We start from the raw sequence: 23,265 nt of genomic DNA, 5'->3' as shown, positions 1-23,265 counted from the left end.
GACCCCAGCAATGAAAATTTATTGAATTATATTGGTTGACAAATTATCTTGTAAATGGCTAGTCTGGCCTGTAATGAATTTTAATTTCAAATAACTGTTTTTTTTAAAAAAAAAAATGCATTGATTTAAATCAGGCAGCTATCGCCATTAGTAAAGCTAGCAGATGCTTAAGAAGCTTTGGGATTCTTTGCCTTAAATACTTCTAAGTCAGACTATAAACAGGAGTTTCAGCCCGGGTATGGCTCCCTTCCTTTTTATCACTGGAGTTGAGCACCATGGTTGGATGAACAATTGAACAAGATCTAACTATTGCTACCTCAAAAACTTTAATTCCAAATCATAAAAAAGCCGCACACAGCCATTCTTCAAAGCATAAAAGTTTAATTTAACAAAATGTGATACAAGACCATTTTACCACTCAGTCCCGAAGTTCACCCCAGTCCTGTATAGGCATACATATTTTACCTGTTCCCTCTCTGTTTAACACAGTAGAAAGCTCAATGGATAAAGAGGACTTTACTAGTAAACAAATGGGACCCATTTACATTTAAAACCCAGATACTGCACTGGTCTGCCATTGTCATTGTATCTGAGGTGGCCACCAGTGCCACACTTCCATTGCTCTTCGGGTTCCAATTTGAATTTTTTGCATAACGAGAACATATCGCGCCTATCATGGGATCCTACAAACAAATCAACCTTTCGTACAGTAGCAGGTGAACCACTGTGACACAATAGATACAAATTATGGATCCAATTTATAATGACCTGAGCCATGGCTATGGAGCAATCAGCTTTTGGTAATTAAATGAATAACATATATGTTTTTTTGTGAAGGGAAATAGCAACACTTTTGCTCCAGGTCTCAAAAACAACCTCTAAATGTCTACTCATACCAACTTTACTGCAGCATTTTATTTTTGTAATAATGAACCTAAAAGGATTCTGACAAAATGCCATTGATAACAACATTGTTATTTTATAGAAAAACTGGATATTGCAAATTTACATGAGCAAAAACGCAAAAAGGCAATTCCACTATCAGGTTCCATATTGTGTAAATCCCCGTTGTAGCCAATTCTTTAAATTCTTCAAGCAACTTATATTGGTTTGAAATCAGGTTACCTATTCTGCAATATTACAGTGGGGTCCATCTGTGTGAGGATGAGCCTCAGGGCTGAGAAGTATCACACTTGTACAATCAGAAAATATAAAATATTCAAAAACAAAACATCCTGTTAAAATTGATTGTCCTATACACTGTTCCTGCAGAAATTTACCATATATTAATTAGATTCAGGTCTGAATGACCACCCAAGACCAAAATTAAAAAGCCAGCATTGCAGCAGCCACAAACCATATCCTTAATCTCAAATACTGTTGCATGGAAGCTTGGGACGGCTTTCCTACTTACTTTGCCTGAGTATGTAGCATAAAATAGTGAAATAAATACAGAATCAGGGTGGTGTACATATGAACATGATGATTGGTACAAATCACTTACAAGGCATAGCAGACAATGACTGCTTTCTGTCTTGCAACAACCTATTAATGTTTAACGGTTTAAGAGAATAATAGATTTAAAAACACAAAGTCTAATTATAAGCAGACTTGCATAAGCAAATATGTATTAAAAATCTTATCAGAATCAAAAATTTGAAAAAATGGGTATCATTATAGACCAGAACATAAAAAAAAAGGTTTTCATAAACTTATGTGAAATAGTGACCAATAAGCTAGTTAGTCCTAGTTACCTTACCGTATGCGTAACTTTTATATTGAATTCTGTATTTGCAATTGTCCATTAGGGAATTAAAAAAAGCCGGGTGGTCAAAAAGTGGGTGGGCCAAGAAACAGCAAAACTAGTGCTCCCAGTAATTTATGCCATAGGAATCCAGTAACCCCTATTATTGTGTCAGTGATCTACCCACCCCCTTTTCTTTGTTCCAAATATCTAATGCCTGTCCCATTAGTACAAGGGGGTGCTGAGAAGTTTCTGGCTATTCCAAGAAAGAAGAGAGCCAGAGTTATGAAATAACACATTTATTCAACATATTCCCCCGAGACTGATGCACTTTCAGCAGCATCTCCGACGTCAGAAATGTCCACAAAACGTTGCCCTTCAGGCGTTTCTTCAAATTCAGGAACAGATAATAGTCCGAAGGGGCCAGGTCAGGAGAGAAGGGGGGATGGTGGGCCAACTGGAAACCCAGAGTGTTCAATTTGGCAGGCACAAGTTTGGACAACTTTCCACGGCGTTCTGTCTTAATTGCCTCCTTCAGCTGGTCCAGGTTAGCATAATACTGTCCCGTGATACTAGAGCCTTGAGGTAGGTAGTCCACCAACAGAATACCGTCTTTGTCCCAGAAAACAGACGCCATGACTTTTTTGGCCGATTTCTTGGTTCGGAACTTCTTCGGGCGCGGGGATCCGCTGTGGCGCCATTCCTTTGACTGTTCCTTGGTTTCAGGATCATAGATGTGGAGCCAGGTTTCATCCTCCGTCACTAACCTACCCAAAAAGTAATGTGCAGCTTCAAAATGGGCAAAAACGGCTTTGGATGCTTCAACTCGTTCCTTCTTCTGATCACTGTTCAAACATTTCGGCACCCACTTCGCTGAAACCTTGCACATGTCTAGGATAGTGGTGATAAACACGCTCCTGTGAGATGTCAAGTATCTATCTAGGCTATCTTTTTTGCAGATATTTGCCGGTCCTCAATAATCAGCTCGATAGCATCGCAGGTTGCTGGGTCAGTTGAGGTTGGGGGGCGCCCACTGCGGGGCTCATCTTTAACAGGGAAATGTCTTGAAACGAGATATCCAGGTTTTGATGGTGCTGTAGGAAGGACACTTCTCCCCCAGTGTTTGTGACATCTCAGTGTGAATGTCCTTTGCTGACTTTCCCTGGAGAAACAAAAACTTCATGACGGCCGTAACTCCAACCACGTGAAACTTGCTTGTGCCTCTGCCATCACAGCTTCTCACTAAAAGAAAAAAACTGTTTTAAGAATCATTTTTCTATTTCATCTGAAAGGGGGCAAAACCAGGAACTTCTCAGCAGCCCCTCGTATATCCAATTTTTCCATCGATTGTATTATGCCCCAACTGTCCAGTGCTGTGTATTGTGACCCAACTTCCTATTGTTCTAGGTTTTAGGAGTTTGATCCTATGAAGCAGTGTGTTAGTGTAATTAATGTAGTGTAAAAAGTTTAGTTTAGGCTTGAACAAGTTGTAACAAGTTTAGTTGTAGTGTAACAAGTTTAGGCTTAGTTCACATTAACAGCAAAATCCATGACATGTACCATACTGCTCCTGAGCGACTACTGACAACTGCTAGGCACCTGGGATTAATAACAGGCAGTAACTGTCTTTTTTAGACCTAGCAGTTTTTCAAGCAGCAGTGGTACCTGGCATGAGGAAGGGGTAAATACAGCAAAAGCAACCTTACTGCCAGTGTGAATTCAGCCTAACTTTAGATATGCCCCTAAGGTTATATCTAGTTTACCTCCTGGGTAGTTCATTTCTGTCTGGATTTATATGTTTAAAAGCGGTACATTGTCTTTCATGAAAATTATGAAAATTTATTTTACAGTATAATATATTAGTATAATAAAGTGTGAAACATAAAATCATGTCAAAATAATAAATTAGAAAAAATAATACATTTAATAATAATAACTTTGACATGATTTTGTGTTTCAAACTTTTTTATACTCATACTAATATAGTATACTGTGAAATAAATGTTCATGAAAGACAATGTACTGCTTTTAGACATATAAATTCAGTGTATTGCTTTCAATGGTTATCTTGTTTGAAAGCAATACAAAATAATTTGAACTTTCTGCCACGTACCTAGCGACGGCTGTACGCACTGACGTCAGCAGGAACCCCCGGGGAACGTCAGCGCACTCGCCGGGGTAACCAAGTAACATTTGGCCCGCCGAATGCTCGCACGCTGCACGTCGAGCCCGATAGGTGCGTGATATGGGTTTTTTTTTTTTTAGCTACTCCGAGTGTGGCTCGGGGTTACCGCTCGGGAGGTTTAAGTGAACTTTTGTGAAAACTTTTTTTTTTACTTTATCTGTCCACAAAATTAGCCCAGCGAGTCCCATGCTGGCTCAGTTTCCATGTTTTTTCTCATCACTTCAACTCACTTATGTGCAGCACTGCCTTGCGCTGCACATGCATGAGATTGAGCACAAAAAACAAAACAAAACATTTTTCTATTAAATGAAAGGAAAAAACACACTTTTATGGTATATAAATTTAAAATAGCTACTAGTAACCTAAATTTCTTTAAATAATTTCAAGAAATGGGGGTAACAAGTTTAAAACTTGTGGAAACTGAACTGGGGTTGCTGTTTCAAAAAAAGAGTATGTCTAGGAGCCCAAAATTGAAAATGCAAATTGAAGACCCCCTTTTACAGAACTAGAATTCTTATACTATGCTACCCTGCTTGCTCTTTGAACCACAACTTCAATAGAACACAGAGGCGTAATAAAACAAAAATGCAAGTTGGGGACACTTGTGTCTAAAACTCCTCTAAAATTTAATTAGCATGGCTTTATGAGAACTTGTTGCTAACACCATAGCATCATTACAGCATGAAAAACTCTTCCCATCAAAATACACCTCCCTATTACACATGACCGTACTCCAGGTCCTAAACCCCAATTTTGTTTCAGCAAGCATACTTTATATTTTAATAATGCCATAGTGATGACATTTTAAGGAATGTTAGCCACATTTTTGTTCCAGAGATATTGGAGTTCAAGTGTTAGCACTGGGCAGTAATGTGTAATAGGGCAGCACATTTTGATGAGAGTTTATGTTCTAATGATGCTATAGTAATGAAATTTTAAGGGGAGTTAGCTAAAGCCAATATGTACCCTTACTGGTACCTATATTTTCATTTTTGTACAACCTGCAGCTCTAGAGAAATTGGGGATCAAAGAAGAGAAGCAGACAGGGTAGAGTAGTTTGATAGGTTTAGATTTGTGACAAGTAAGTATACTATTAGGGGGCCCACTCCAATGCTCCTTGCTATGTAGGTTGCCCCAGGGGTCCCCAATTTGCATTTTAAATTTAGGATGCATTTTCCTTTTAAACAGTAATCCTAATGTTGTATTTATATAAGTTTTTAACCTTTTGACCCCCATATCTTGAAATTCTTTGAAGCTGTGGGGTTGACAATTTGTCCCCAGTGCACCCTGAACATTTCAAGTCGTTACAACATACGGTTTAGCAGATATGCGGAGTACACAGATAGTTGTAAGCCTGTGGAATATGACTTTACAGATACACAGCTATCATACTGTGGTGCCAATGAAGTAATTATACACACCCACGTGTACACCACCACTCCCGCAGATACATTTTAGAAGCAGCAATTTTTTATTAAGATCCCAGCCCATGCTATCAGGTGGGGGTGGGACTGCCTGTGTCTCACTCTCATCAAGGCTGAGCTGTGTGCTGTGCTCCCCTGTCCACCTCTCATCAGCAGCAGAAATCCTCTGAACGGATGACAGCTGAACACAGAGCAGCGCCACCATGATCTGTTCAGAGGTTTGGAGCTGCGGACGAGAGCTGGGCAGTAATGTGTAATAGGGCAGCACATTTTGATGAGAGTTTATGTTCTAATGATGCTATAGTAATGAAATTTTAAGGGGAGTTAGCTAAAGTCAATATGTACCCTTACTGGTACCTAAATTTTCATTTTTGTACAACCTGCAGCTCTAGAGAAATTGGGGATCAAAGAAGAGAAGCAGACAGGGCAGAGTAGTTTGATAGGTTTAGATTTGTGACAAGTAAGTACACTATTAGGGGGCCCACTCCAATGCTCCTTGCTATGTAGGTTGCCCCAGGGGTCCCCAATTTGCATTTTAAATTTAGGATGCATTTTCTTTTGAAACAGTAAACAGTGGGGGGTTTGCACGGCTGCTGGGCAGAGCAACAGGCAAAACCCTCTAGGGAGATCTATGCACTAATGACAAGTTAAACTTTACAGCAGAAACCTGAGCTTTCAACATAATGGTCTGTCCACTGCTGATAATTTTAATTGTACAATGTATAATTGAAAAAAGGTAAACTCCACCCAGGTTAAGTTCATTGATTTTTGCAATGCTTGCACAACTTCATGTTTGATTTACAGCCCACAGAAAATATTCAGTTTTGCTTACTTCTTTAAAGGATCACACTGACTAGGCATAGAGGCATTTCATTTTTACACTAACTGAAAGACATGTAGTTAGCAGTCACTAACTTTTATCAAGCATGCACCTGGTTAGAACTCCAAAACTAAGTGTTTTGGGTCTAAAACTCACATACTGAAACTAGTGAATTATGACAGCCAGGAATCTATACTTTTTACAAGTCAGCAGTGTTACCCTATGTATTTCTTTCCTGGTTTCTATCAAAAAGTTTGATCTTTGCTTGTATGTGTCTGAACCTTCAAAGTTGCTCTGATCTAGGACCAGCAAAGTGTTACCCATACCTCCCTATATGTTAGGATATTAAAATATAGCTCTAAAGCTCTTGGTTGCTCCTAATCCAATGTATCCATTGCAATGCAGAATATCCTCAGGTCATGGAAAAAAAACACTGGGATTCCAAGCCTTGGCCTTGTCACAAAAATAAATCAACATAATTTTACATTGTAGCCTGAAAGGTGCAATTGCCTTTTAGATTTAGGTCAGAAATCCCTTTGATGTTCGTACATCCATTCTCAGATCTTATCGGAAAGTTGGCAGTTTATGCCAATATCTCCAAAGCATAAGCCATCTCACCAATTCACATTTGGTAGCAAACAAAAACTGAATATTTTTCACTAGCATTGGAAATTGTAGAAAGCTAAACTGGAACTCCATCCAAACAGATTTCTCTGTCTTTTAGGATTATGACTTGGGAAACTTCTACCCCCTGGACTGCCATGACAGGTCAGCTTTTCTTCTGAGCAAACTCTGTCGGTGGTAGGTTAGTTTTAGTTACCTTTCTTTTTTATTCTGCGCCCTTTTCCACTGAACGAATGTCAGTTACGACAATCCTCTGGTAGCTAAAAACTGTAAATACATAAAAACCCGTCAACCCCTCTGTAAAATTTAAAGGACAATAAGCAGTATACATGATCATATGCAAAAAAAAAAATCTTAACAGAAAAGACAAAATCTCTTCTCACTAACAAATAATGTTAAGGAAAAAAATAATGAACAAACAATCTGTTCCTTCATTTTCCTAATGCTTAAAATTGTTCACAGCATGTTCCTCAGATTTATAACAGAATAACTGAAGCAAGAAGTACTATAATATATAGTCCCAGAGCACTGAATATTCGGGTTTTCTGGCGCAATGTACATTCAAACATTCAATTACCACCAGAGCCCAGTTCTCCAGGCACTGCATGTGCTGGAGAGTTTTGCAATATTTCCACTAATATGTCTACATCAGCTATCTTTGGTATGATGAGAACGATAGGTTTCTCCTTATAAAGAAAAAAAAAAAATTCTATCAGTGAATTTGTTAAAGGTGCTTGCAATGGAAAGCTTTGCTGGTCCCCACTGCAACAGGAGAAGAAAGCAAATGGGAACAAGAACGAAACAAAAAAAAGAAAGACTGTTTTGAAAGCCCTTGGCAGCTTGGTTCTAGTCAGCACACCGTGATCTGACTGGAAACCACAGGAGACTATATAGTTAGGATAGAGTTGTGCAACTGATGTCCTAGCCATCCCACCCTGAATACAAGGCAGCTGGAATATAGGTGGGTGTATGTTAATCATCGCTGAACAGGACGCCTCATTTTCTTCTTCCGTTTGGACTTTGTGTCACTCTTCGAAGCAGAGTCAGGTTTAGATGGTCCAGGAGGGGACTGGGCTCCATGCGGGGTTTGTTGTCGAGGTGTAAAAATGTTCCCATTGGGCATCTGACCTGGAGAGCCCTGGAATATCTGATTCAAAAGATTCTGCAAATCCGCAGCGGAAGTTGGGCTACTTTCTGATGGAGCTCTGCAATAAAAGAAATCAGTCAGGGGTGTTGTGACAATTAAAATAAGCATTGGTACAGTTAAACTTAACATCACTGTCATTTAAAGGGCCCACCCAGAAGCTGCAAAAAGTAATATACCAACAGGTATACAGGACCTGTTTTCATGGAGATTCTGGCTCTAGACTGGTGATATTGTGGTTAGGGGTTTGTTACTGATAATATTTTGGTTCTTGAAAATACTGCCAGGGTAATACTACCCAACCCCATCAATATTTGGTGCAACTACAGTTTGCCTTTTTTTTAGCTGAGTAATATGAATAAAAATGAAAGTTAAATTGTAAAAGGTAATAGTTTCATATAATGTCTGCTTTTAGGCAGAAATACTCTCTGTAAACTAGAATCCATCCTGATTCTAAAGTAACTTGTAAATCAAATCTGATATCAAAACTAACTAGAGAAAAAAAAATGATAGTTCTCAATCCTGAGCCATGCACATCAGTTTTCACCAACAATGCTATTGAGCATCCCTGGCAACAATTCTGCGGTTTACACAAAATCAAAACTTAAGTGCAACGGTAACAGAAGATATCTTGTGTTGTCTATGGTTAGCTTGACTTTAAGAATGTCATTATGTGTTAGGCGATTATAACATGGGCAACAATTTAACCCTTGTTAAAAGGATGACTTCAATCCACAATTTTGAGAACATCTTTAACTACCTTTCTTTGAATTGCTTTATGTGTTTAGCAGCAGATGAGGAGGAGTTGAATATTCTCAAAATATCAAAAATAAAAGTTTTCTTAAGAGAAACAAGGGATGGGTACAGTTCTCCACTGTCCTTCCCTGCTCTTTTTAAAAAAAAAATGATTCAAACCTTTGTCGTCCTGTGTTTGCAGTATTCTTTGAGCCAAATGAAATGTGATATGGGACCCGATGAGTGTCTGGAGAGATTACCACACGCTGGCACCCTGCCCATTCTATAAAGAAGAGGTGGTTAAAGTCATCAGAGCCATCAAAGTCATCAGAACTCAATAATACAATGATATCTAATCATATTCAAGCTGTATTAGGAAAATAATGTAACTGAATAAATATAACAAGTTGCTGTGGGCATGACTCTCAATTAGCAATAATTATCCTTGTTCCTGCTGAAAGTTGGCATACAGTTCTGACAGGAAGGCTTTTGTCACGACAGAAGAGACTATGAAGTCTCTTCTCTAAGAGATCATTCTCACAGCCTGTCAGTACGTCATCTCATCCCGGTAAGTGATGGCCAAAGACTCCAAAACCAGAAGACTAGGTGAATGAGAAAGCACCAGAAGAGGGGCTCTTTGTATTTATGTTAGGGCATATTGGCACAATTATGGCAAGACTCTTGGTGCCAGCATAAGCAGAGTTTACATCACTCCATGTTTGGTCTGTTTTTGAGAAAACACGTCCTGATGATATTTAGGAACTGAAGACTTGATATAACAATACTTAGAAAATGTAAAATTTCACACAAGATATAAGCAGAAAACATTTAACAAAATTGAATTCATTTTAAAAAAATCTTTAAAATGCTTTAACAATGTCAAGGGTTCCTAGTTATTAAACTAAATTTACCATGAAAACCTTTAACTAATCCAACCCAACACTTACCATTGGAAAGCAGTAGTCCATCAACCAAAAAATTTCAAACCATCAAACAGTATTTTTTCTGATGGAGTGGAGTCAAAAGTCTTTGTCATGACAATCATGAATACCCCAACAGCTGTCTTTTACTGTCAACATTGAAGGAACTAAACAAAAATCATCTTTGATCTATGCCCAAATTAACCCTTTTACTCTATAGAATACACCAAGAAGTGGCGAATTTATGGATGAGTTTGAACGAGTTCTAGTATCTGTTCTTAATGCAGCAAATCATGTTTATACAATTAAATTTAGTTAAAAAATTGACAATAGGTAGTCTAACTGACAACAGTGTAAGTCCCCAAATCTGCCCTACTTACCTGTTATATCAAACACTTTGCCCTGCATCAAAGCAAAATATGTGATCTTAAGCCCAAGCATACTAGACTCTGCCCAGAAGTCTCCTTCTTCTGCAGGATGCATTTTACCACACTCAGAACAGTAACGAGCATTTGCAGGGTCCCGGTCCATTTCAAATCGCCTGCAAAACATAGTGAACTATAAATATGTTTTTTTCTAAACTAACTTTGTTACTCTACATACATATTCTAATGGTGATTTTATGTGATTGCTATGTTTATTCAGTCACTTCAAATAAGTTGAAATGCTGCCGTGGAACAAGAAATAAATTGTCCATAAAAAGTAAACTAAAGATTTTTTGCACAGTTACGGGATGGTATATATGGGATATATATATATATATATATAAAATATAAAAGTAGATAGGTGGCAGCCCCTGTATTGGGACCCAACTTCTCAGTAATCACCTAAAAACAGCTGTGTGGATACCGATACCTGCCAGGGGTGCGCCCAGCTGGAGGGAGTTGGGGAGAACACTGTATACACATACATCAGGTCAATCCTCCAGTAACAGAACTAGGATGTGACGTGTCTGTAACAGAGTCTACTACAGACAAAGTCTACTCCTCTGCACTTTAATTTTGAGTGTCTGGCTATTATATGGTATTGTGCTATTCATTATTGTACTTTGCAAAACATGCCACTGTGACACTTAACTGGTCTATTAAAGGTAAACTGTAGAGTCTGCCATAGCTGTCCTGAAAAATATGAAATACCCCAGCTGTTTACAGGTTTAGCATTGTTGGAGTTAGTGATCTAAAACAAGTGTGCAGCAGGTGAAGTAAAATAATCAATTTAAATAAAAACATTATCTGCATACTTGTTCTTGGTCACTGAATTTTCAAGAAAAATGGGTTAGTAACGACATTCTATGCACATCTATTAGTGCAGGTTTCCTCTTTTCTCCAACTCATTAAAATCAATGGTTTATATAACAATCTGTACTGTACCGGTGTTTTCCCTGACATTTGCTGCACATCATGCTGTTCATCGCCTCCTTTAAATCATCTTGCAGCTTGTTAAGAAATTCATTCATAGACTTGGCCAGCTCAGTTTCTGACATTCGCTTCCTGGGCAAAAGATAAACAATTATAAAGTCAAAAGGTTTAGTTCATTGGCTTCTTATATCTGTCTGATATGTCTAGGTATCTGAATGTGTGCTCATTGCATCAGAGCTCCCAAGTCGCTTGCCCAGCAATAATCAGTATGAAGGCTTTCATTTGTCACACACATAGATTCATGTTCATAGGGAGGAAACATCTAGTATATTTAAAACCCAGGGGATGATACCGTACAAAAGAACACAACCATAACTAAAATATATTGGTCTTGGAGGAAAATACCGTTTAAGCAGATGAGCTTTACAATATAAGATACAGGCCATGACTAATGGGTTATGTTGGTGATCTTATTAAGAAGATAACTATGTTACTAAGTATACCTTAATCTTCAGACCACGTTACCAGGGTGTGATTAGGAACATGATGAACACTCAATTCTGACCAAAGTTAATGGTTTGCAGTCACCTAGGGTCTAAACTTTTGAATTATACCCAATATGAACTCCTACACAAAGACTAAACTGGACACTGAACCTGCTGTGTGGTTTTAAATCAAAATAAGAATCACAAACAGACAGGAATTTATGTTGTTCTAAGCAAATTACTAACAATTTGTGACCTCCTATTAGTCCCAAAATACAGACATGAAGATCTATTAACCATAATTTGGGAAAACACAGAGAATAAAATTAAAAACAATTATTTTTATTTTTATATTTATTTATACTTACTTAAAAAGAAACATGAGAAATAAATTTGAAGCCAAACTGATGCATTTTAGTTTTGAGTAGATTCTTTTCATTTTCATTGTTCTCCTGTGTCTCCACTGGAGAAATGTTTCCCTCTCTAACCCTGTAGCACCTTTACAGGAAAAACCACAGCAAAAAAACAAAGGATCTAACCTCCCACCAATTCTGTGAAAACTTTTGATGATGTGATTCTTTTGCTTTTCTGTCACTTCAGGTTTTGTTACGTTACCACTGACCAGTAGACAGACTAAAAAAGCATGACATAACCATTCATTCATGTTGTATCCACAGATGAAAATAGGTTGGAGTTGGGCTTCACCTATGAAAATGTGTCATGTTCACATTTGTCAGGGAAAGGGTATACAAGCAATACTTGTAGTACTTTTATATTGCCTGAATGAGCATGTGCTTATACTCCGATCGTTTCTTTTCAGCCCAGGGAAGATCCTGAATTTAGAACTATGATGTATGGGCATCCAACTACAGTGCAGTCTGCATTACCTGACTGAACCCCTTTGGTGATGGTTACCATATCTTACCATTCTTAGATAAGAGAAAAGCTAACAAACGTTTCTTTCCGTAAGACCTATTTTTTCTAACCAAATCATGGGTTAAAAAAAAAAATGTTTCTATAACCTTACAGAAGTAAAGCTATAAAACACTAACTATGCTCATGGGCAAGGAGTTAATTACACTTCACAATCCTTTTAAAGTTTAATTGTGGTCACCATTGGACTTTATTTGTTTATATCCACTCCTACCGAGTTTTAGGAAACATTTGTACATTACAAAAAAATAGATGTATATGCAGAAAATCCAAAAGCTATTTAGATTTACTGAATCATTTCCAAACAAATGAGAACAATTCATGCACAAATATATATTTTTTTTTTCTTCTGGGAACTAATAAGCCTAAACGTTCAGAAATATATAAAAAATATATAAAAATTAATTACGTTAAAAAGATCATTAATGCTAAAACATCCTATACTTACAGTTCATATTCCTTCCTCTTTTCTGGATTGCTTACTGTATCCCATGCTGCTCGTAATACCTTAAAAGCTTCTTCAGCACGAGGGTGATTGTTCTTGTCTGGATGCACCTATCAATAAATCAAATAAGGTGAAGCTCCAAGAAATAATGGTAAAACACTTTTCCATGTAACTTAAGTTTTACTGAAATTACTTTAAAAACAAACCTAAAAAAGATCTCTGCTTCCATGATCTCATCGTATAGAGAAATGACTGAAAAATACATAAATGTAAAACTGAAAGTTTTACATTTATGTATTTCCTAAAATGTGGTCATGCAGATGAAGACTTTTTATGCATTCTGGGACTAACCCCAAAAAAATGCAGCAACATATGCTATAATAATCTGGTGAATAATCTTAACTCCGTTGTCTATTTTCAGTGCCTTTAAATTACAATGTTTTCTAATTACTTAGTGGTAGCAGCTTTGATCTATTATTTCAATATGGGGAAAGAAGACCACTCTCCATAGATGGATTAATCTGGGACACTTTACATGGAAACACTTGCATGTGTTTCAAATAGATTGGATTGAAACCTTTTTAGAGAAATGTCTGTTGTGTGGGAATCTTTTAGGAATCTTACATTGGCACCTTACCAACATTTACCAAACAAATAAATCATACAAACTTTTTCTATTCTATTTAGCTATCAAATGGACTAGTAGCTGGCATCTGCTAAACTGACCACATCTCCTCGTATACTGTTAAAGAAAAAATGTAATACTTTCCATTAAAAAAAAAAAAAAAGGCTGTTCATGCTAGCTTCATCCCATAACAAGTTACATCTCTGTAGAATTTATATGTGCACAAATAACCGGGGAATCCGCTCGTTTTAGTTTAGATGACCAGCTACTTTGTAGATTAGCCTCTCCTGCAGCTTTAGAAACACTGTACACATTTATATTCAAAGATCAAGAACTTTGACATTCAAGCAAGCGAGTGGGCATTTCTAACGTTGTAAACTGGTTGCCAGGTAGGAACACAGGCATGTCCAGTTGCCCACACAAATGCCTTCCTGGTGACTAAAGTTACTCTAAAATAAGTTTTTAAAATGCCAGGTAACTATTTTGCAAACAGTAACCAAAGCTATTAGGCCCCATACAGAGATAATTTCTTGAAATTATCTTTCTTGGTCGTTTCCAGTGACAGAACAACAAATAAACGATGTACGCACAGCACCGGTCTGTTCTATAGAGGGGAAGAGGAGTGTGCTCCCCTTTATAGGAAAGTATAGAGGTCATTCCAACTTGGTAGATTTTCACCCAAGACACAAATGACCGTCCCTCTTGAGTTAAAATTTGTGGCATGTGTGCATAGTTTTAGAGCCGTACTGGTCCACATCTTTTGCTCCCCTTGGATTCCTGTTGGCCACAAAGTGTAATTGAAGTCCCTGAAGGGCCCATTATAGCTGCACACAACCACCCTTTCCCATTCATCTTTTACTAATACTTCTTAGCTCAGTATCTGTGGCAGAGTTTATCATAACAAATATATACAATACATATAAATGGTCCTTAGTGTTGCAAAAATAATGCAAAAAACAAAACATCAAAGCACTTACCAAAACAGCCAGCTGACGATATGCTTTCTTCAGTTCTATATCAGATGCATCCATTTCCACCCCTAAAACCTGAAAGGGATTTAATTCCTCCTCTGGAATGTCAGCCATGGTTAGCAGACGTTCCATCTCATTCCTAGCCTGAAAGCGACCTGTATTTGTTGATGCCATTGAGGGCCTTGAGGTGTCTTTATCTGTCCTTGACTTTGAAGGCCAAAATTTCCCTGTCCATTTTTTCAGCAGACCAAAACATAGTCTGTATATCCTGTTTTGTGTCACTAGGGCCCTGACATTCTGAAACTTGGAGAAAATCCAGGACCGTGTGTTTCTGTCTGCTCCAAGTTTGTCCCCAGTTTTCTTAATATAGTTCCAACAGACTCGACCATAGCCCACAGCAAGCAACAGCAGCGAGAATAGTAGCGCACATAACATTTTCATTACGTGTACAATCCTTAAACCGCAAAAGCAAACAAAACTCCATAAATCTTTAGTACGATGCTGTGCCCAGATACTGAAGGTCCAAAGTTGACTTTTTAAACTGCCTAAATCATGAGAAGGTAACCATAACCTGATATACAGCTGTGTGCCAAGTGCTTCCACACATTCACCAACTAACAGCACCAAATCTATAAGCACCTGGATGCAGTAATTTGAAACCTGCAACAACGGCTGAGGAACTAAGGCTCTCAGTTGGTGTTTCCCCTCAATATGGGTCTTCTTGCGACATAGTTTGTGCCTGCCGCTGGAGGATGAAGGTTGACGGCCATCCTTTCTTAGCTCATCCTTTGCATTACTTCGAGATTTTCCTTTACGGCCTCTTTTTCCCCCAGATGGCTTAAAAAAATCCTCCGCTGTTAGCCTCCCATTGTCTTCATCATCACCTCTTTCTTTCTCCAATAATTCTTGCTGGTAACAAGAAAAATCACACAGGTCTTGGCTACAGATATGGCCACCAATATCAGAGTATATGCCTCCAACAGATTCTATGCTATCGCCTGTGTGCCCACATTCTGAGAATAGGGATTGTGCTGAATCACAATCAAGACCACTGTCCTCCTCTTTGTGATGTTTATAACTGCAGCCAGATTCATCCATTAGATTTTCTTTGGATGCTTTATTGGAAAGGAACTCCTCAGTCCACATATCTTCAGACACTTCCTGAACTTGTGAGGATTTGTCCAAATCATTGAAACAATTGTGCCTGGGCACATCAAATTTCTGATTTCTGCACAGACCTACTGCCCATTCTGGAGTTCCTTTACTATTTTTCTCAGCTGCAGATTTGATGTTTATATCTGCAGAAAGGCTATTGTTTCCTTCTCTAGAAAAATGGGCTCCATTACTTTCTGATGCGCTATTGCAAGGACGATGGACGCTGGCCAAGCTTTCGTAGTTTTCTATAGTTCTTCTTGCTTGCTTGTCCATCTCTTCTTTGTTGTCCCACCAGGGGGCAAGGCACATGCTAGGTTACGGCATTCATTGTTGTTTTACTATCCTGCATAGAAAAGATAAAACAAGTAAGATAAACCATAACTCAGCTTCAACTAATGTACAAAGATCAAGATGAAATTGACAAAAATGAGCAGAATGAAAATGTTTGTTTTCATAAGCAGCAGGTGCCACCTCCCATACATAGATTATATGTTTAAATGCTATTGTTGTAAAGCAATTCAGTACTTTCGTGACCAAGAGATTCACTTATTGATACAACTACATTATATGATTTGTCAATACAACGTGTTTTGTCAACACAAGTGTAGGCGGTCACTTAAGTGGAAATCATCCAAAACATTTTCCGGGTTTGAAGGGAACTGGGAAGGTTCTTTCTACCATTTATCAAGCTACCTGCTTTTACAAACACTATTTGGCCCGATGGTCATGCTGAAAGGACAGGAATTTGTCACAAATTCATAATATTACAGTAATCTTTGTAACAGATTTAAACGTCAAATCTTCCGATGGCAACATCTGTTTTAGTGACAATTTTCAGAGTCTTTTCTTGAATAAGGTGTGGAACCTTTGTCAGATTAGTAAGGCTATCAAGGACTCCAACACTTTAATCTTCACTCTCCAAATGTAACATAGACAAAAATAAAAACTATTAGTAGAATAGAGGAAGGCTAAAACTATTAGAATTTAATTTCTGATGTGTACCTACTGCATATTTCCATCAGGACAAGAATCTCAGTAACAGAACCTGGGTTCTAACCATTCCCCATGATAACAAAAACAAAAAAAAATGGCTCAGCACACATTCATTTCACTTGCTTATACATGCACTTGATGGGATAAAACAGGGCCTATCAAATTAACCCCAACTAGAAACCTAATTGCAGCTTTATGCTTTACCGACATCCTTGAGGACTAGGAAGAAGCAAATCTAGCACCACTTTCTGGAGGGGAAAATCAAGCAACGTATTCATACAAGTTGTCATGTCACAATGGTATTATCCTACAAACTTGGAGATGTACTCCCACCTCTTCTCCCCTGAGTAATAGTAACATCTTAACCTGGCACCCTTACAGCTTGGGCAGATCTTGCCGGAAACATATTAAAGGGATTTCACATTAGAGGAGAGCCCAAAATAATACATGGTTAGGCAGAGAAGTGGAGTAAATGCAGGACAATCTTTACAAACTCAGAGTGTCTGGCCAAACCAGTCCTCACATTCCGCAGGCAGTTTTTGCAGAGAGCTTTGCATATTCCTAGGTCTAATAAAAGGACAGCCTAAAATACAGAATGCCAGTCTGGGTAAAACCTTTTCCGCAGCTTTGAATGCCAAATTGCGGAACTTAACATGTAAATTTGTTTCTGATCCATGTATAGTCATATAGTCATAGTAGGTGATCTAATAAACTAGACATCTCAAACTAATGTCCTGAACCAAACTCAGTATTCTCAACCAGGGTTTCATGGAACCCTAGGGTTCTTCAATGGGTTTGCTATGGGTTCTTTAACCCCCCTAGCGGTAATCCTAAGTGTGGATCGGGATGGTTTTTACATGCTGAAAGTGGTAATCATGAGTCACACTCAGGGTCGCTTAAAACTTAAAAAAAAAAAACACTTACCTTGATCCGTTGGCGTCCCCCGGCATCCTGCTGGTCCCCGCAGGTCCTCGGGCGGCGTCCTCCCGCTTTGATCTTTTCCTGGCGACTGCAGAGATGTTCCCCAGGGTTTCCCGGTGATGTCGGTGCGGGTGAGAGGAGTGGCGGGAAATTCAAATAATTTTGTATTGGATTCAATACAAAATAGCTGTATTGAGTCCAATACAAAAAAATCTTGATATTATCTATATATTATACATTCTACTGTACAGGTATATTACATGTTTCACTATTTTTTTTTTTAACAGATTTTTGTGTCTTTTTATTTAGTTTATTTTTAGATTTATTAAACATTGGACATGGACATTGGTGAGTTATGCCTAAGAATTATAGGCCTACAATGTAAAATACATTTCCATGCAAAAAAATGTAATGCTTTTTGCATGGAAATACAGACAGAATTGGAACGCTAGGGGGGTTAAGGTTGTACCTCTCAGGTCAGTTTAGGTGACACCAATAATTTTTTAGCTATCTGAAAGAGTGACATTCTTCCTACTGGCCACCACACTAATGTACTGAATGTGGTAATTAAAGCAAGAGTCCCAATGACCTGAAAGTTATTTCAAGGGTTCCCCTGTGTTGGAAAATTCAAAAAAGGATGCTCAACTTAAATTTGGTTTACTTTGTAAAAGTACCAAATATGACATGAATCGGGGTTGTTCACAAGCTTGGAAACCAGATTGGTCAAAATGAGCCGCAGGAAAATTGCAGTACTGGACAGCATACAGGTACTATAAAGCCAGTGTTCAACCCAGAATTTTTTTAGGCTAGGTGGGAAGAAATTGTAGGTGGGCCCCCTGTATTGTGACCCAACTGTTCAGTAACTACCCAAAAATAACCAGGTGGTGCACCTGGCTAAAACAGGCTGGGGAGAACACTGAAAGCTGTGTACTTTATGCTATGTATAAATACGAAGTTAACTGCAACAACAACAAAAGGAACCAAAGTTTGGGTCATATATAGTAATATATGACACAATAACCCTTTTTTATACCAGCATCTTGTAAACAAAAGCTGGACCCACATAGAACAGTTACAAAAACATGGCTTAAGAGGCTAAGACATACCCCTTTGCTATTCACTGTTTATATAAACAGGATTCTAATATATCATTAGTTGAATGAATGTGTGACTGCAATTACTACTGATGATTCAAAGCAAATCTGGGTGCTGGAATTCAGAATAGGAGAGTCATAGTCAATCTACTGCCCAGAAGTTTGAAGTTTTTGCCATGAGCATAGTACAGGTGGATACAATGAATTACTTGAACTATTTGCAATAAAATCCGTTCCTTAGTCCAATGAGGAACACAAAGTCTTGTACCTACAAGATATATCCTATACATAGGAGTGGAAACTTGAAAACAAACATCTAGTAAACAGCATGCCTCTGTGTGAATTAAGCAGTACTAACAAGAGGGGCAGTACCTGTGTCTCTCATTTCTGATTCTAGATTGCACTCCAAGAAAAGGATTTAGGAATCTTTTTTTGTCAATGGACACAGAATGTCTTATACTTGTGGGATGTCCAACAGAGATAAGTAACAGAACAGTTTCCAATAACCCTCCAATAAAACTAGACATTACCTCCTACATAACCTCATATTGAAACCTGGAATGAGATGACGCCTAGACATCCACCTAGTAGAAAAACCAGGAGGCAGCCTCACAAATCTGACAAACAGGAATGTGATGTCTGAATGTTCATGAGGGCCTCACAGATCAAGATAGAGTTTACCCTGACAAGAAATGGTGGACTTATCAAAGTGTTGGACCATCCTAGAGATAATAAAACAAAAAGCCACAGCACCCATGAGAGGTGGTTCTGCTGGAATAAAAAAAAAGGTATTTTTTGTGAAAAATTCAGTAGATGAATAGTTCTTACATCACAAACAACATCCAAGAAACTGAGGGATATCTCCTTTTGTTGAACTGAAGCTGAGGAGAGGGAGGGAAGTATGGATGTCTTTGGGGCAGAAACTACCTTAGAAAGATGATCCTTGAGGGTATGTAAAACCAAAGGAGTTTTATTAACAACAACAAAGTATACTATGAAGTATACTATGAATTGTCTGAGGTTTGGAACTACAGTCCTTGTGAGTGGACTGGGAACCTTGATTGGAAGGTCTTGAAGAGGTGTTAGAGGTAAAATTGAAATGTACACTTCTTTATATAAAGACTGTAGTTAGTTCCCTAGGGCTTTTTATGTATCAAGAGCAGACCTGAAAGGGGGAAAAGGGGTTAACCCACAAAGGTGGTTTTAGAAGCAAGTTATCCGGTCCACCATTTAAACTAGAATACCCTGCATATGTGCCCTGACAACAGGTCCAGTAAGCCAAAGGCTAACAGGTTATCACAGCACAAAGATCACTCATGTCATTTCTGCTAAACTATAATATAGCTGGGAATTAAAGCAAACTTGTGCTCTGCCAATGAATGAAAAATGAAGTTTGCATTAACATTCCCATCTCAAGCAGCACATACCTTTCATTCACTCTGGGTCAAAGATGCAAAGTGGTGGACTAAATATCTGTTCCACGGGCTAAAAGTGCTGGCACACCAACTACAGCTTATTTCCTCTCATCTCTGAAATAGGGCAGTGGGGTGTCAATCATTTGTGTTCATGTGACACCAAAAGTAGGAATAACAATACATGCCAGACCACATTTTCCAGCATCCCAGCATACAGAAAAAAACATGTGTCCTGGAGAAGGAGTAGGTGACATGCGAATGTACCACCTCAGTCTAACAGGAAATTCAAAAGCACTAAGTGGTCACAAGTCAGGAAAGCCCAGCTACACAATAGGTTTTTGATTTGAAAAGTTCAATAGTTTACACTAAATACCATGATTGCCTTGCAATGAGCAGAAAGTATTCAGCCGTCATTTAGGCTGCCTATAAGATCCAAGCATGCAAACTTTACAGGCATCCCAACAGAAAAAAAAGAGTGTGCATGCCGGACTGACAACTCTGCTGCCAAATGAAGGGCTACGGCTCAGTGTTGTTGGCCTATAAGGACAAGTTGTGTTATTTCAAAGATGTCCAGGTAAGCAGCTGACACAAAAATCTTTATTCTATATACTTTTTTGGAGGAGCAGCATCACTGATAAGCTCAAAGCTCAAACTCACTCTGGCATCAGCCCAACTGATTGATTTCTAGTGCTGCTCCTCCTGCTGTATGAAGGATGAGTGAGAGGTCAAAGCCAAGTCAAATTCAAGTATTTCCATTGGAATCAGGATTTTATACCCAAACACACATTTATATAATACAGGGGTCGGCAAAGTTTTATGGCCACTAGGCTATTTATGGGGTGGGCAGGAGCACACTAGGCCGGGCCCGCCCTAATGACCCCACCCACCACCAGGGAATGCCCCGTGAAGTGAAATCCCTCCCTTCCGTATGCATTGCGGAGGAGAAGGATTTACCTTGTGGGAGCCTTCCCTATTTACCACGGCAGTGGAAGTATCAACGCTGGCTGCGGTAAATAGGGGAGCCACTGCAAAGGGGAGGCACCGGCGCTCCGGCAGTTCCTAACGTCCCCTGGCCGATCCATGGGTTGCCGGCCGGCATTAGGCCGGACAGGCCAGGGGGCGTAAGGGCTGGAACGAACTACCAGCTAGGCCGTATCTGGCCTGAAGGCCGAAGTTTGCCAACCTCTGATATAATATATAATGAAAGACAAACTCACAAACTTCCAACTATGAGTTAATAATTGCAGTTAAAAGAATAAAAATGTTTTACAATATGTTTTTTAAACTAGAACTAATTAAAGATCCCAGGATCAGGCAGGTCATTTTTGCAGTAAGGGGACAGACGATGTGCCTTGTGCAATACTGTGACTTAAATGCCTGATGTCTCCGGGTTTCTGCACATGTGCAGCCTCAGCTTTGGTTGCCAGGGAAACCCGGCAATCCCAGCTTCCCTCGCATGCGCTGGGAATAAATGAAATCCTAGGCACCTGCTTGGGAGTTACATCATCCTGGCACTGCCAATCAAAATGACCTAAGGTGTCTGAAGGAGGAATAAGAGATGAAAGAATGCAGAACCCTACGATGGAACGAGGATAGGTAAATCACATGGGTTTAGGAGCTATGGGGCAGATCAAACAATGCCAGGTGATGGGGCACCCTAAGAATGAATCACATGGTGGCAATTCATGTATTATAAAAACAGCTATGAATGGTAAAATATCCTGAAGCAATGGAACATCTATACCAACTCTCTGCAATAAGTAAATAGATTGCTGGTATCTGAGTTTGTCAACTCCACTGTGATGCATTATTACAAAGACGTGTGACAGCCGGCTGAGCCCTGCAGGCAGAAGATGTATCACAGCGTAACCACAACTTATTTCCTTTGCAAGGATGACAACACTGGAAGGGCACTTCTCAATCTGCAGCAGTGCTGTCACCATCTGTAGCGTCTCCCCCATTAGTCCTCAGGGTAGTGATACATTTACACAGACCCGTCACATCCTGCCAGCTTTATTATCCTGCAAAAATTTACCCTTAAGGGGGCTGAGTGGTCATCTGAAAGTTTTAAATAATAAAATAATAATCCTCAGAACTTGTGATACAAGCACAGATAGGATTGTTGGGTTACCCATGCACCTCAGATGTGTAGTAAGCATACAAAGTGTTAGCCATGACCGGTCCTCTTGAATACTTGTATGTGTGACAACATTCCCAACCTGCACAAACTATTAGCAGCTTCTCCCCTGGCCCCCTGTGCCCTCACACCCGCTGCCAGTCACATAGGTACCAGGCCTCGGACTTTACCATCCCACAGAGATGCTGCATAGGCGGCTCACACACTCTAATGTACATAGAAACCGACGTGTGCCCTTACCCGGCCCCGGGCCTCCGGAGGAAGAGTTAGGGGACAGTTCCCCTAGAGGCCGCGCTCAGCACGGCATTCCGGTCACAGCTATCCCCCTAGATGTCTCCGTACTGCTGATTGCTGCCTAACAGGCAACACACAACCCAACATCACTTCCGGGACCGACGTGAGGCCGAGCGTCAGCGTGACGTTACGTCACCAGTCTGATCCTCAGTCCTGCTGCTCTGTGTACAGCATGAACCCCAGAGCAGGCTCATTCAGGGGAGGGCACTCAGCTCACTTATAAGAGAATATAATAAACTTTATGTAAACTCCACACAATGCACAACTGACAAATATTTCTATGTACAGCGGAACTAAACTAAAAACAAAAAAAAATGATCCAGACCCGTGTGGTCCTAGGATTCCTCTTCGTCCCAGCGCCACCATTTTCAGGTCTTCTTTCTTCATCATCCCATCACACACCGTGCAGGTGTGAGTTCAGGTGAAATAGCTGCTGTGAAGGGGGAAAAAAAGAGCCGATCTCATTACGCATTCGTGAGATTGGCATCTTTTCCCCTAGGAGTAAAATTGCCCCTTCTGCGCATACCCAACATCAGGACATGTGTAGAAGGAGCAGTCATAGCCTTCCAGAAAGCATGGTGTAGGTATCCCGGGAGGCTCTGCACTCCCATTAAGTCTTGATTGCCTGGGTGTGACTGCACCCTTTTTAAAAAAAAAAACAAAACACCAACCAAAGGGTTGTCTACCCTTCTATAATGAGTTTAGGTACACTTTCAGAACTTAGGTACACCTAGAACTTTCACCGTTACTGGTGAAAATCCGAAATCTCCCCACAAACGAAGTCCAGTAGATTAATATTCATATTTTAATTTATTAATAAACAGGATTTAGCACCAACATATT

At 39.3% G+C, this 23,265-nt stretch overlaps 1 protein-coding gene across 2 annotated transcripts; it reads right to left on the bottom strand.

Annotated features, from left to right (window-relative positions):
- Positions 1-111: 111 nt before the first annotated feature.
- On the bottom strand, positions 112-22,526 carry DNAJC14 (DnaJ heat shock protein family (Hsp40) member C14). 2 transcript variants are annotated; one of them, XR_011920338.1, is made up of 8 exons: positions 22,369-22,526; positions 14,420-15,911; positions 12,821-12,927; positions 10,967-11,086; positions 9,977-10,137; positions 8,857-8,959; positions 6,994-8,002; positions 112-2,986 (listed from the first exon to the last, which is right to left on the bottom strand). XR_011920338.1 is itself a non-coding variant. In XM_072408484.1 (7 exons), the coding sequence occupies exons 2-7, from the start codon at positions 15,875-15,877 to the stop codon at positions 7,774-7,776; spliced, it is 2,178 nt and encodes a 725-aa protein (XP_072264585.1). In that variant the 5' UTR covers positions 15,878-15,911; positions 22,369-22,526; the 3' UTR covers positions 5,599-7,773. The 2 variants fall into 2 exon arrangements, 1 of the variants encoding a protein (XP_072264585.1); XM_072408484.1 differs by lacking the exon at positions 112-2,986 and having other exon boundaries at positions 5,599-8,002.
- Between the last annotated feature and the right edge of the window lie 739 nt (positions 22,527-23,265).

This window comes from Pyxicephalus adspersus, chromosome 1 (assembly GCF_032062135.1).
Source record: "Pyxicephalus adspersus chromosome 1, UCB_Pads_2.0, whole genome shotgun sequence".
Taxonomy (NCBI): domain Eukaryota; kingdom Metazoa; phylum Chordata; class Amphibia; order Anura; family Pyxicephalidae; genus Pyxicephalus; species Pyxicephalus adspersus.
The sequence above is the reverse complement of the archived record's forward strand: the minus strand, read 5'-3'. Positions and strand labels throughout refer to the sequence as shown.